At 41.6% G+C, this 15,506-nt stretch overlaps 1 protein-coding gene across 1 annotated transcript in view; it reads left to right on the top strand.

The window, feature by feature from the left end:
• The window catches only part of znf385a (zinc finger protein 385A), a gene marked incomplete at both ends in the record, with an annotated part of 46,604 nt that overhangs the window by 11,120 nt on the left and 19,978 nt on the right, over positions 1-15,506 (top strand). The window contains one exon of the mRNA XM_083895492.1: positions 11,846-12,000. Coding sequence (XP_083751618.1) covers positions 11,846-12,000 — 155 coding nt within the window. The remainder of the gene's footprint in view (positions 1-11,845; positions 12,001-15,506) is intronic.

Below are 15,506 nucleotides of genomic sequence, written 5' to 3'. Positions count from 1 at the left end.
TGTGATTACTGAAGCTTACATAGCAGTTGACCAAAGCTATAGACCACCAGGAAAAAAAATAACTGTTTGAGTGTCTAAGGGATAATGAGTCTACTTCTCACTTGAATTATAACGTCAGTAAACATTTTCCTGATGAGGAGTTACTTTCAGGCTTCATGGTGTGCATTTTGTATATTATATTCCCATTTAAAGAAAAATAGATGGAAAAACAAAAAACATGACACATGAGTGGACTAAGGGTGCCTGGTTGCAGGTGATATCGGTGAACTTCCAGCACTGGTCAAGGCTGTGTGTGTGTGTGTGTGTGTGTGTGTGTGTGTGTGTGTGTGTGTGTGTGTGTGTGTGTGTGTGTGTGTGTGTGTGTGTGTGTGTGTGTGTGTGTGTGTGTTTTCTTGTACTTGAGGCATACTGAGGACCAGTGAGGGTTTTTAACCAACAAAGTGAGGTCATTTTTACAGAGTGAGGTGATTTTGGCTGGTCCTCACTTTGTTTTCATTGAAATCACTTCACTAGGTTGCTATACCATGCTATACTCAATTTGTCCAAATTTGTTTTCCACATTTTGGACGACATAGTATAGTATGACGTTTTTGTCAAATTTTGGACCAAAAATTTGGGGTCAAATTTTTTTTTCACATTTTGGACGACATAGCATAGTATGACGTTTTGTCAAATTTTGGACCAAATTTTTTTTTTGTCAAATTTTGGACCAACATTTTTTTTAGTCAAATTTTGGACCAGCATTTTTTTTGTCAAATTTTGGACCAACATTTTTTTTGTCAAATTTTGGACCAACATTTTTTTTGTCAAATTTTGGACCAAAATTTTTTTGTCAAAAGATTTGTTAAAATTTGGTCGACATAGTATAAGTATGATGTTTTTGTCAAATTTTGGACCAACATTTCTTTTGTCAAATTTTGGACCAATTTTTTTTTGTCAAATTTTGGACCAACATTTCTTTTGTCAAATTTTGGACCAATTTTTTTTTGTCAAATTTTGGACCAATTTTTTTTTTTCAAATTTTGGACCAATTTTTTTTTTTTGTCAAATTTTGGACCAACATTTTTTTTAGTCAAATTTTGGACCAACATTTTTTTTGTCACATTTTGGACCAACATTTTTTTTGTCAAATTTTGTACCAACATTTTTTTGTCAAAGATTTGTTAAAATTTTGGTCGACATAGTATAAGTATGATGTTTTTGTCAAATTTTGGACCAAAAACTTTTGGTCAAATTTTGGACCAAAAACTTTTGGTCAAATTTTGGACCAAAAACTTTTGGTCAAATTTTGGACCAAAAACTTTTGGTCAAATTAAAAAAAAAAAAATTTGGTCGACATGTTTTTGTAAAATTTTGGACCAAAAAAAAAAAAAAAGTTATGTTTTCCAGCCCTTTTTGCTCCGGGGCTCTACCTGCAGACATGTTATGGTACTGCAACCAGTAGTTCTTTATAGATGTCATTCATGAAGTAGATATTTGTAATTGTGTTGATTTATAAAGTGGAAATGCTGGTCCTCACTTTGTCAGCAACGCAGTCCTCAGTATGCAGCAAGTACAAGAATGTGTGTGTGTGTGTGTGTGTGTGTGTGTGTGTGTGTGTGTGTGTGTGTGTGTGTGTGTGTGTGTGTGTGTGTGTGTGTGTGTGTGTGTGTGTGTGTGTGTGTGTGTGTGTGTGTGGATTTTCTCCAGGTATTCCCACAGTCCACAAACATGCAGAGGTTAATTGGACACCAAGAGTGTCAGAGTGAATTTTCTGCCCTGTGATAGATTGTCCATCTGTGACCCCGCCATTCACCCTATGTCAGCTGGGATTGACTCCAGCTCCCTGCGCTCCTCATGTGGAGGGTAAAGTGATTGACAATGAATGTATCTATGTGTAACAATTTAAATGTATTGTCCTTTTCCCTGTTTGTTTGTGTGTTTGTACCCCATTCTTTAAGGTCCAGTGTGTAGGAATTTGTGACAACTAACGGTGAGACTTCAGATTGTAACAAACAGAAGACCCTTTTCTCCAAAGCTTGTCAGGGAACCAATTGTGGCTTGTGCATATCAAAAAGGATATTGTTCGTCTATGTTAGAGGAGTAAGCTGGCTGGTTCATCTGTCTGGGCTGTTGTCCAAACATGGCACTGCAAGCTGGCAGCCTCTGTAAAGCCAGGCACTTGCCGAAAATACATTAAAAAAAAGGCAGATTTGAAAGCTCTAAAATCCAGATAATTTCTATTTTAAAGTAATGATATACCTTTGAAAACAGTGTATTACATTTTAAAGTAAACCATTATAAATGTTATTTTAGAAACTTTTAGAAACTGCTCATACCAGTTTTATTTTCATCATCAGTGAACAATTAAGCTGTAACTTTATATAGTTAGTTTTGACTCAGCAAGGCAGTTAGTGTATGCTTTTCAAAACACACAGGTCCAGGTCTATATTGGGAACACGGTTACACAAGAATAGGGTAATCTATGCAACCATGTGGATTAGGATTAGTGTTGGAGGTCAAAATAAGGCTATGAACCAAAGCCCTTGCCCTGACATGGAGGACCACACGGGTTTGCTCATATTTGTGCGTTTGTTTTATGACGTTACTGGGACCTCCATCGCTGTGTGCCGAGCTGCATGCCTCGTCTCAGTCAACCTGCATCGAGCTGTGCTGCTTTGTTCTCTCTGTGTACCCATCATTCCTGGCTGTCTTCTTCCATTAGTCCTGACAGCTATTTGTCTGTCATTACTGACCTCAAAACAGCATAAACACTCTTCGTCACCACACACACACACACACACTCGACTCGCAGGCTGCACACATAGCATGCCTTGCACTGCAAAAATGATTATGTGACTGCACTATAGTTTAAACTTAATTACATAGTATGCTTTTATTCCAAAAAGTGTTTAAGAGCAATATATCACAGTGGAATGTAATGAGACTGGAGCCAATTCAGATTATTTTCATTGACTCCATTAAACATGTCTTGAATAAGCTCGTGCAAGTTGCAACGTGAAACCAAACGTATGTGCCTACTCTCCCAAAGTATCGTCGTTATCAGTGCCATTATCAATTTAAGGTAGAACCACATAGGATATCAGTCATGAGGGCTAAAAAAAAAAAAAAAAGAGCTGTATCATTTCACGAGTCCACCTTTACTGCCCTTGGATGAATAGATAATACAGGGTAAAAGGATTTGCCTTTGCAGAGCTGATTATTGTGCTACAGGATTTGTACAGTTTGAATTGGAAAGGTCATTGTACAGCTTGGCCCAGTAGATCGGCCCCTGCCAGAGTGCGTATTTGTTTGTCGCACCAACACATGACCCCTCACTCAAAACAAAGCAAACAAACAAACAAAAGACAACAGTGTGAAAAGGTTCGGCAGTTGCCGGACATGTAACTAGTTGCAGATGGTGCACATGGTGCAATGGAACTAGCGTGTGTTCCATGTGAGCGCGGAGCTGATGGTTGACAGGCAAGACAGAGGCGGGGGTATCAGTAACAGACTGTCTTCGCCCTCATTCCATTGCATTATATTCACATCATGACTTCTCCCTCGCTGCCATCTTTCCTCACTCTGACTTTCTTGGAATCCCCAGCAGTGAGTAGCTCCTCTGTGTCTATACCAATAAGACAGAGTGGCAATTAAATCCTCCTCGTCTTGGGTTCAGCTACTTATGAGAGAGCAAGGTAGGATTTTTGGGGGGGGGCTTTTTGGGGCCTGCCCATATCATATTATCTCACTAGGGTGTCATTACCACCCCCTTCCACTCTGTCATTAAGCACAATGCTCCCCTTTGGAATAAATTGGAGGTTTACCCTGCCCTATTTAAAGTATATCTGTGGATATGAGCGTCTGTGTGTTTTAATAGCCAGTATGTCTCCATGTTTTGTGTGATATGTGATGATATTTTGGAATAAAACCTGCTCTTGAGCTCGACTCTGTGGTGTGTGCATGTGTGTTAGGGAGGGGACCTAAAAATGTGAACTATGTGTGAGAGACTTTGAAGCTGTTTTAACTTTGTTTGACCTTCATCATGCTGCCGGTGTTTCTTTTCCCAGTTGTTGCCATGGATCGTGAGATACCACACTTTACAGTACAATAAAATTAGTAAAATTGCAGTTCTTAAAATTGCTAGGTTGGGTAAAAATCGAAAAAACCCTACAATTAGAGGGGACGGCTTAACACCCTCCCAGTGACGCAGTGTAACGTTCACTGGCACAAACACGTTGCTCACAGATGCTGACAAATTTCTATTCAAGAAAAAAGGTAGAATTCTAGAGCACATCGCACTTCTTTGCTGGAACTGCTCTGTGTTTGTGTGTGCGCGTGTGTGTGTGTGTGTACATCAGTCTCACAGCAGTGCTTATATTAGGATTAAGGTCTGAGACATGTTCTGACTAATTCTTAGCCCTGTGCTGGAGTCTTGAGCAGTCACAGCTGAATCATATTGTACTAATAATACAACATTGTGGTATTAAAGTTTGTTTTTACAGTGCACACAATGGCAGGAAGACACACATACTGACATAATAGCGCATTCCTGCCCTCCTGTTATTACTACATGTGATTAAATGCGATTAAATACTCGTGCCCAACCCTTAACTCCACCCCAGCCTGACCCAAATTACGGTATGACCTCAAAAACAAGTCTCAACCATCAAAAGGCAAAAAAAAATGTCCTCACTCCATTAAGTCTACGTCTACTCCGCTCAACATCACCCCCGCCCTGCGCGCACATACCGTACGTGCAGTACGAACGCACACAGTGAAGCCAAGCTCAAAAGTTTCAGCTTCACCTGCATAATCTTCTCATTAGAGGGCGAAGCGTAACAGCAGCGGTTCGCAGGAAGCAAACCAAACAAATCTTTATCGCCATCCATCTTGTTTGTGTGCATATATTAACCTTCGCAGGAAACGAGAAATTAGCATACTATGATTAGACTAGATCCAGTAGATAAACTTTGATAGGAACGAAACAGTTAGATTTAATTCCATGTAGTCCTTGAAGTTACTGCTTTGATATTTACAGCAGGGCTCAGCAGCGCACCCTAGTGGTCTGATATCATCAAGTCTGCTCGATGTTAGTGGGTTTGGGGCCATTTTTTGGTTAGGTAGTGCTTCGCAGCTTTATGTGAGCCATGTGGATTTATCTTATGAAGTGCATGGCTACCTGTGAGTCAGATGGTGTGAGGCATCTCTATGGAGGAATGATGATGATGATGTTGATGATGATGATGCTACAGCTGCTGCCACAGCTGTCTGTGGGGGGAACATGCAGGCTGAAAAGCAGCTCAGGATGCAGCTACACAAGAAAACACTTACTGATCCTGAGGTCACAGGTAGGGCAAATCAATGTTAAAAAAAATAAAAAAATAGACATATGATGGGCACAGGTATAAAGTGAGTCAGACGAATGTTGCCTGTAATGGGCCTGACCAGTGTGCAAAATATTATTATTACTATTAATAATCGTTTGGGCTATCAAGCTATCAATTAAAACATTGAAATGCAAAATTTCAAATAAAATTATTTACATTTTGTCTGGTTATAAAGAATAAGAAAGCATGCAAAGTGTGTTATGCATGTAGATCATATATATATACCTAAAACTGAAATTACAAAAATCTTTAGGAGAAAAAAAACGTGTTTTCCAATTGCACTATAACACTATAACAACCCCTCTCAAATTTTTACTTTCATTCAGGCCCAGTGTGCGAAAAACAGGGGGGGCTGGACCCCCTGATTAACAGTCGAGCCCCCCCAGACCCCCCTGTATTTTGCACAGTGTGGCCTGAATTGCGGTGAATTCAGTATCTTGGATCTTTTTCTCTCCTCTTTGGGACCTTTTCTTGTATTAATATAGACAGCATATAAAAAGGTTGTGGTCTTTGGGTTTGAAAAATGAAGTAGGGCTTAGCCATCAGGGGGGAAGACTGTGCTGAGTGCATAAAGAATTCCATTTTAAAGTCTTTTGGAAAATTAGCCCAATCCTCACTTCATTTATAAAATATATTGGTATATATATATATTTTTTTTTTTGCTTGTTTCAGTGCTTTTTCAATTGAACATGATTTTGTGAATCGCGTTCCTATTCAGAGTAAAAACAGATGATAAAGCATGGCACGTATGAGTGGACATCAGTGTGACCAGTTTCAAAACCGACATGGAGCCTTGGGCATGTGTCTGTGTTTCTTTGCATGGTGCAGCCTAGGCTTTTGTCCAGGCCTGTTATCCTGTTGATTGCACTGGTAGTCAGGTAAAAGGGAGGCACAATGTCATGCTGAGCCGCACTCTGGACAGGAACACTGAATGGAACAGGACCAAATTTTCATTCTCTCTCTCTCTCTCCTGCTCTTGTACACTGTGTCCGCTCTCCATCACGCCGCCTTCCACCTCTGAAAATGAATTGGCTATTCCTGTAGTCGCAGGCACAGCTGTAAACAGCGCAGAACACAATCTGGGCTGATCACGGGGGAGGCAAAAAAACACATCTAGAACGAGGGAGAGAGATGGCAAGAGAAATGGAGAGGGACAGACAGACGGATCTACACACATATGAAACTGTAACCATGCAGAAATGTGTCACCGAAATCTCGACGGCTTTTCCTCACCACAAATATTGGACTAATAAAAATAAGCCAGCTTCAGTGGTTATTATATAGTCTGGGGAAAAACAGATTTTATGTCTACAATGGCTTTCTCAGTGGGCACAGAGTCATCATCATCATCCTCTGAACTTGTCGTTTTATCGATGAATCCCAGTCCTGGCGCTGTATTTACAACCGTTTTGAACCAGCGTGTCTGTTGGTAAGATTCCACCATCAAGTTCAACTTTTGACAGCGATGACTAAACTGTGCATGTGTTTCTAAAGTCACCCCTGCCTCTGTGAGCCGTGCGGGGGGACAGGTGTCGGCTTCACGGCTCTGCAAAAAGGGCGAGTTGGCAGTCTGACACTAACCACCTCCCCTCTACCTTCCTCTGCTGCCAACAACGCTGGCACATCTGTGTCTGTCCAGCGTTCTCTGTGCCAAACACCCCTGCTGTCATTGTTCTCTCCTGAATGCACCCAACGCCCATGGGAAAGGAGGCTGAACACAGAGTGTCAACTACCTACGCAGCCCCGTTAGATAATCTCAAGACATGAAAAGATTCTCTCAGCCCAGATTTTTTTACGAAAACAGCCTTTTGTTTTGCAGCATAGGCGATGCCGACGGGGAAATCATAAGCTTCTTCCCTCTGTCAGCTCCTTTTGCTGAGTTCGAGATTTACTGCAGTGAATATGGTAAACGTTAAATGGATACTTATTTTCAGTATTATAGCATTTCTGGTCTTGATGACCACTCAAAGCTGCTTCATGATAGAGTTTTGCCATTGACAGCAATTTACTCACACGTTCATACAGCACATCTACTATGAGACACCTTTCATACTCATTCATACAGTGCCGACACAACAGGAGTAAAATAGGGTTAAGTGTCTTGGCCAAGGACACAAATTAGCACGAGCGACGACTCGGCTCTACCACTGAGCTCCCGTTCAATACAATCCTGTATGTAATGTGAAAATAATCTCATGGATGATTTTTAAACATCCTATTTTTAGCTACAAAATGTGGATTGATTGCACTGGGTTACAAAAAAAAGATTGTCAGTTGTCTTTTCAACTGAATTAGGACCATTTTGCACCGCTGAATCCAAAAATGACATCAATTTTTCTCAATCAGGTCAGGTTTTCATGCTAATTTGATTTAGAAAAATCCAATCGTCTGACTAAATTGATTACATTTAGCCCAAGTTTTATCCTGGTCACCAAGTTTAATACCAAAATATGCATGGTTAGCACACTTAATGAAATTTGTGAATAGATTCCTGTTAGGAACAATGGTGTATTCACCGCAGATGTAGCAGAATACGTCAGGCTTATTTTTGCAAGATCTTCTAGTTGAAGCCATTTCATTCGCTTGTAATAATAAAAAAAAAAATAAAAAAATTGTCATAAGTTGGCACATGCAAAAACTTCAGAATTTGTTTATTGCAAGAAATAGAAAAGAAAGTTACATCATATGACGCTAAAATACCTGTACATGTAAACAAAAATGTTAAAAAAACAAATATGTAGCTTTGTTCAGAAAGTTGTGATTTTTGGATTCAGCACATCAAAATTATCCTAAATCAGCTATTGAATTGGGAATCAAATTTTTTTTCTATCATAAAAACATTGCCTCATGTAATTATTGGACAGATGTATCATGAAGCAGGCCTATTACACCTAAAACAAAACATAAAACAAAAACTTTATTTGCACACACACACACTTTTAGAGTATATGTAAATCTGAAGTGGAGGCGGTGACGTGGCCAGTAGCGGGTTTATCAGGGCCACGCAGGCTGGCAAATTATTCTAAATAGAAGAATCAGTCACTCCCTCCTTTGATCTCTCTGCTGCCTGCGCTCTAATTTTAACCCTCTTTCTTACCTCTTTACATTCTCTCCATACTGCAGCAGTTTTCATTTTCTCTTCCCTCTCTCTCTCTCTGCCTCCGACTGCAGTTTTCCTGTTTCCCTCTCTGTTGAGACCGTTACCCGTCTTTCTGCAAACTTGCAACGCAAAACGACGACACGCGTGACGAGCGCGAGAGCTTTTTGCACGCGTATTTAAACATGGGCTGCAACGGCAAGTCTTTAGGCTGTTTCAAAGCTCTGATTATGGGTTGCGCGAGCCGAGTAAGGATTCTTGGCATGACAGACAGCTGTACAGCATCCAAATCCCTGTCCTTAGTCCTCAGCTCTTCCAGACTGGACTGTCTGTCACTCTGTTTGGCAGATCAGGATCCAAAAGCCAGCAAGGAGGACAGATGGAGGAAAAGCAGCATATTTTACAGCTAATAATGACACTGTTTTGTTCTCACTCTGTCCTCACTCATTACCGATTGCCATTATGGCCATAATTGTTTTAGCAGTTAATCAGGGAGTTCATAAAACAATACAAAATGCCTTACGGTAATTTCCTGAATCCAAATCTTAAGTGCCTGTTTATTTCAGTCAACAAAGAAGCAGCTATTATAACACCGGTGTTACAGCTGTGTGCCGAGTTGTACGCACAGTAGCGCAGTAGTGTGTGTTTAATGTGGTTTTATTGTGTCAAAGCTTTATTTTTATTAGCTCTGGCTTCTAATGTAAGACGGTGTCAGAGTCTGGCGGGACCACATACAAATATGTACTTACACACACACACGCACACACAAGCACAAATACACACATATGTGGAAGCAGTGTGCAGGTCGCACACAGGCGCACTGCTACACCATACACACAGCAATTTGTTTGATTTACACTGTGAGGAGGTCCCAAAAGAGAGGTTTGAATTAATGGGGTAATTATGCACTGGGAGAAGAAAGCAGCCACACAGTGAGTTAGGCACACACACACACACACACACACAGAAACACAGTCTTTTCAAGGACGACTGCTCCTCTCTCTCTTGTCTGATCCTCAGCTCTGTTCGCTTCAGTTGCCGCTGCAGTAGAGACTAAGTTTAAGAGTCTTCTATGTTATAACTCCAGTTAACCTCAGCAGGTACGCCGTCACATACTGCTTAAAATCAAACCCACGCACACACAAGCTTAGACAAGAGCCACACACACACACACACACACACACACACACACACACACACACACACACACACACACACACACACACACACACACACACGACAATGTATGAACATGCGGTGTAGCAGAGTCATGAAAAATGCACTCAGGTGGCAGCGTATTAGTCATGTTGTTAGCGGTGCAGAGTGGGTTAGCTGGTTGTTGTTGTTTTTTTGTAAATGCTTAGTTTTAGATTAGTTTTTATTTAAAAAAAAAAAAAAAATGTGTGTTAATTTTAGTTTTTTGGAATGTGGAATGAGGACAGATGATGAACAGCCATCCCTGAAACAAATAGAACAGTCTACCTACTGAGGTTGGATATAGTTTGTGTGAAATTAAGTAAAAAACTTAATGTATAGCCAAAAGACTAAAGACACATATGAACAAAATAACATAAATCATTAAAATAATAAAGAACCCTCATGAAACAGTGAGCCAGGGGTCTCAGGAGCTTAATCTGAGGAAAAACATAAGCAAAATTAAATAAAAATCAAAACAATAAACCCAATAAGACTAAAGGTTTGGTTCACTTAGATGAACCAACTCAACCCAATTAACGACATAACACATTTTATGTTTAACTTGCATAGTCTTATGTCCCACATTGTAAACAAAAACAAATGTAAACAATTTATGATGAATGTATGAATTCAAAATTACCGGCAGAGAAAAAATAAACTTCCTATGAACCTAAAAGGATTATGTATGACACTAATTTACAATTCCAACTAATTTTTGTTAGTTTTATAAACACACCATTTTTTTTTCCAACTCTAGTTTTTATTTTGATTTCAGTGAACGGAAATGTTTTTTTCCATAACAGATTTCTTTATTTCGTTAGTTTGCCTGGGATTGGCTCCAGTGACCCACTGCCCACATGTGTGCTGGATAAAGTGTTAGACAATGGATGGATGTTCAGAAACGTCCATGTGAGGTAATGATGCGTACTTCTCTGCAGATGTGCAGCAGAAGTCAGCTGGGCCTCAGCTGAGGCAGCGTTTTTCACTCAGTCTCACAGAGTCAGTATCTCTTCCTCTCACGTACAGACTTGCATGATACTTCCACTACATTTCTCCACACTGCACCCGTATTATTTTACAGATCACATTCCGTCAGCATAAAGCCCGGAGGAATGCAGACGCGTCGAAAAATAATGACCGAATGAAAAGTGTGGATGTGGGTGGGAACAGAGAGCGAGGGACAGTCAGAAGAAACGGAGCGAGAAAGTGGCTCACAGCAGTCCCCAAAAAAAAGGAAGAGCGGCAGAGCCTTAAGTCTCGGGGGGATTTGAAAGCAGCGGAAATCCAGTTGTGGATATTAAGAGGCTTAATCTTAGACCTTGCTGAGACTGGCTTTTGCTGTGTGGGTCCCATCACTATCATCCCTGACAGAGGTTAAAGAGGAGACGAGGAGGGATGAGGAGGAGAGGAAGAGACGAGAGCAATGAAGAGCAGAGTGACCTGTGAATCATGATGACAGCTTTGCATGCTTTTGTAGGAGAGTTAAACACTGACATAGCGCAGAGGTGTTTGTGTACAGTATATGTGTGTGTGTGTGTGTGTGTATGGATATACTGTATAGAGCGTATTTGCTTGCACTGCAGTTCATGAACGACTTTGTTCTTCTATCCCGTCAAATGCAGTCAAAGCCAGGGAGTTTGTGTCAGGAGTCTGTGAGCCACTCATTTTATAATTAGATGCAACTAAGTAATCCAACTGTGGTTTACGGATCCGGGTGACATAAAGCAACGCATGCTGAGAGGAAACTCATTATCATGGAGGTGCAGATGTCTCTCAGGGCAGGAGACTGGTGGAGGAATCCCCTGCCGTCTCTGTGGCGTTCTTTTCTTCTCCGTGGCATTCCCGCTTCATTTGATGTGAATGATTGAGTATAATGAAAGGCTGCTTTGGTGATGAAAACTTCACAAAGACCACGTGAGAGCGTTTTGCCACCACACTTTGGAGCTGCGGTCTTCGACTTGTCACCAAAAAACCGGAGGCTCTGTGTCCACACACACAGGAAACCACTGGAGCAAACTTAACGTCCCAAATCCTGCTTTTTTCCATCACCGCGTGTTGTCCGCGCTCCACTGTGGCGTCACATAACTTTGCTTTGTCCACACAGAAATGATTGCTTTCTCTGTGTAAAACATGTAATTATATATCTATCGGTGTGTCTTCTTGTGTGTGTGTGTGTGTCCAGGGGGCATAAACCGGGTCGGGGGAGCGGTGCCGACGTTCCTGCGGACGCCCACAATGATCCAGCCCCATCTAGATATGAAGCCCTTCCTGCAGTTCCCCATGGAGACCCAACCTCCTCCTCCACACAGCATGAGCCTCTTCCACAACTTCAGCACGGTGAGAGTTGATGCAGACACAAACAAGCCCACGCACACTGCAGTCTTTTTATATATATATATATATATATATATATATATATATATATATATATACTCTGGCACTTTTACATGTTGTCACAGTAGAGTCTGTGAATGTGTAACATGTACATGCTAATGCTTTAGTAAGCCTTGTAATTGTTTCAAAATTCATTCTAAAACACAGGATGTTGCTACAAGTACATTATTTCTTGTGTGCACCCTTTCCCATTCCTTAAATCAAAGACCTAATAATTAAAGAGAAGTTCCACGGCCGCCCTTATAGCTATGTTTACTTCAAATACCGCAGCTTTGTTTGATGTGGTGTTTATTTTAATGGAGCGGAATCTTCCTGCTTCCCAGGCTGCGACTAACATTTTATAATTGAAATTAGATCGCAGACATTTGGCATTTTACCAGCGCAGCATAATGTGCTCCCTGCTCCACCAGACTCCATTAGGGGATGTCAACACATTTCTTGTCAGCAAATATGTTAAAAGACGAGGGAACCTAGCATGTGCATGCGGCGAAGTGCGGGCAGAGCATGTCTGCTGCATCACAGTTGCACCACATTCTCAGTGTCGGCGTCAGCCTGGTATATTTGGCTGCGGTGTGCGGAGGCACGACACGGCGCGCATGCAATCTCCTGGCACTAATTGGAAATATCTGGCATGCACTTTGACCATGTGTGTTACTACAGGGATAGTGACGGGAATCCACTGTTTAACACGTTTTAACGATACAGTTACTTTAATTGCCCTCCGCGGGCTATGACGTAAGTGGAAGCAGTGATGTTAAAACTGCAGTGCACCCAGCAGACACAGATTAATAGAGATGCTAAAATTATGCAGGCACTCAGTTTCCACTCTTGCATCTTTCAGCGTCACCCTGCACTCACTCACTCACTCTCGCTTGCGATTGCTTCATTTTGTTCCCACTGAGTCCTCCTGCTGTGAGATCCCTGTGTTCTCAATCTTCATCCTCCAAACATTAACTGCAGTTAATAAACAGTTAATGTTCTTAGCTGTTTTGCAGCCCTGTGACCAGGAGATGGGGCCATAGGAGAGGCTAGGAGGACATTATGACCTTAGAGCTCCACTGCATACTGACATCTAAATGGACAGAGCTCAAGTGCTTTTACTGCATTGCATTTAATAAAACAATGGTGGAGAGACCGACTGATACACACCGTTATCGGCTGGTATTTGACTTGGACTGAAGCTGTGGCTTGTACAATACATAGTTCTGAGCTGCAACATGCAAAAACAGGAGAAAGAACTCATGAAGCCCCCGTCTTGATGTCTCTATAGAGAAGCAGCCACGGCCCTCAGCTTCCCCAGATTCTTCTTCTGTTTAATTTAGTCTTGTTTAGTTAAGTAGATTCATACCGGAAGACAGAGACTAAAAGAGCCAGTGTTTGCTCCCTGTGTTTACATCACTGACTGTACGTTATGGCTTGCTGGGCTTTAAGGCTAAAAAGAATGTTTAAACAATCCGATTTCTGCCTTTCACACAGCTGTGTGAATGGAGGGCGAACTATTTCACATTAAAGACGTACGTCCGCTGTGTCTGCCTGCACCAACGCAATGTAATAAATATGGATATTCACAATACTGCATCGAAGGCCCAGTATAATAGCAGCAATAACAATGAGAAATGTCCCTGCACTAAGCTGGCAGCTAGTTATTTTATCTTTGTAAATAAGTGATCTGTGCTGAGTTTGTACAGCCTTAATGAGACTCGCAGCAGAGGAATGTCCTCTCCCTAAATCATATACAGCTTTAATGGCCCTCTAATGTGATTTGTCCTCCACCTGCATGTCTCTCTCAATATGCCTCCAGATAGTGACGAGGCTGAATTATTTATCTGCAGAAGCTCGTCCTGATGTAGACGCACACGAACGCAGCTCATAGCTGAACATGCTCGGCCCTGATGCGTGGACCTTTACCGACTACATAGGCAGGAATTTCTGACGAAGGTGTCTGTTCGTGCAAAGCCATGTGGAAGACTTGTTGAATCAGACCTGCTGTTGGTTCCTCCTCTGTTATATTCTCCTAAACATCTGGCTCTCCAGCAGCGCTGCTCCTCTTATATAACACACTGGTTTCAGCACTACATTGTCAGATGTGTCATCACACTTTGTTTCCGATTCTATCAAACACAGTAAGACTTAGAGTAAGTTTTGCTCAGTTCTTCTGGGGCTCGTGTGTAATGACGCCTACAATGGATGTCTTAAAACCACTGTAGAAACCGGTGAGTATTATGTAGGTTATGTGAGGTTGGAGTCGTGATGGGCAGAGACAAACGCTCCTGGTTAATGTTGACATTTGCTAATTGATGTGAACTTGGGGAAAGAGGGGGAAAAGTTGAGTTGGACATACAATCCTGGCTGCATCTGGGCAGAGTGAGCATGCATGAAGGAGGGAGAGAGAGAGAGAGAGGGGGAGAGAGAGAAGGGGAGGAGAAAAGTGGAAAACACAGAGAGGGGAACTGCACTATACAGGGAAGCATGAGACACAGAGAAAGCAGCTGAGATGAGAGGAAGACGGCCCTGAACAAAAAGGACACTTGTTAGATATAATTTCACTGAAAGGGTGAGAGACAGGGTTTCAGAGGATCCTCCTTATAGAGACCTTATTTTAGAATCTCAAACAAAAAGAGAAAGAGCGAAAGTCCTATTTTTTGGAATTTTGAGTCAACAAGTTGCTGACATCTAACTAGGAGTCTGAATGAGTGAGGACGGTGCAGCACATGCTCCCTGTCTCGCACATGCAGAGACCAACGAAATCACTCTGGCCAGTAACTCAAACACTGGACCAATGCAGCTCCAAGCCTCCACAGACACAGAGGAGAAGAGGGTGAGTACAGGAACTATGTGGCGCCTTTTGCCGGTTTGTTGTGTTTTTTTATCAAGACATGGTGTGGAACTGCAAGGGTGTTTTTTTTATCTGGCAGACTTCACTGTGGCAGCCAGAGAGAGCGCCCCCACCACTGCACCCCACCCCCCCCCCCCCCCCACCAAGTGTTACATAGTAGTGTGATGGAATTTCACTCTGTTTGTAATAGTGTTTCTGTCAAACACACTATAGGAGAAGTGGGGGGAAAAAAAACAATTATGGAAATGAGAGAGAACTCAGACAATCTGAGTGATAAAGAAATAGAAAGACCACAAAAGAGGACGCTGGTAAGTTTAGATGCAAATCAATGTGTCGTACCAGCAGATGCCTGGTTTCTATTCTAGCTCTTTCTCCGCAAAAAGAAAAAAACTTTACTGTTGTTTATACGACGTGATGCTAAAAGTAATTTATTTACATCTGCTTTTGCTCTCACCAAAAATCGAACAGCCCCGTGCTCTAACTGACATTAAGACTTACGACTAAGCTGAGTTTGAGTCAATCAAGATAAATAAACATTTATATAATGCACTGAACGGATTAACACAGGGGGGGAAATATAGGTCAATTTAAAATACGAAAATGCTGCTTTTTC

The sequence above is a fragment of the Microchirus variegatus genome (assembly GCF_963457635.1).
Source record: "Microchirus variegatus genome assembly, chromosome: 9".
Taxonomy (NCBI): domain Eukaryota; kingdom Metazoa; phylum Chordata; class Actinopteri; order Pleuronectiformes; family Soleidae; genus Microchirus; species Microchirus variegatus.
Note: the sequence above shows the minus strand (reverse complement) of the source record. Positions and strands in the feature narration are given on the sequence as shown.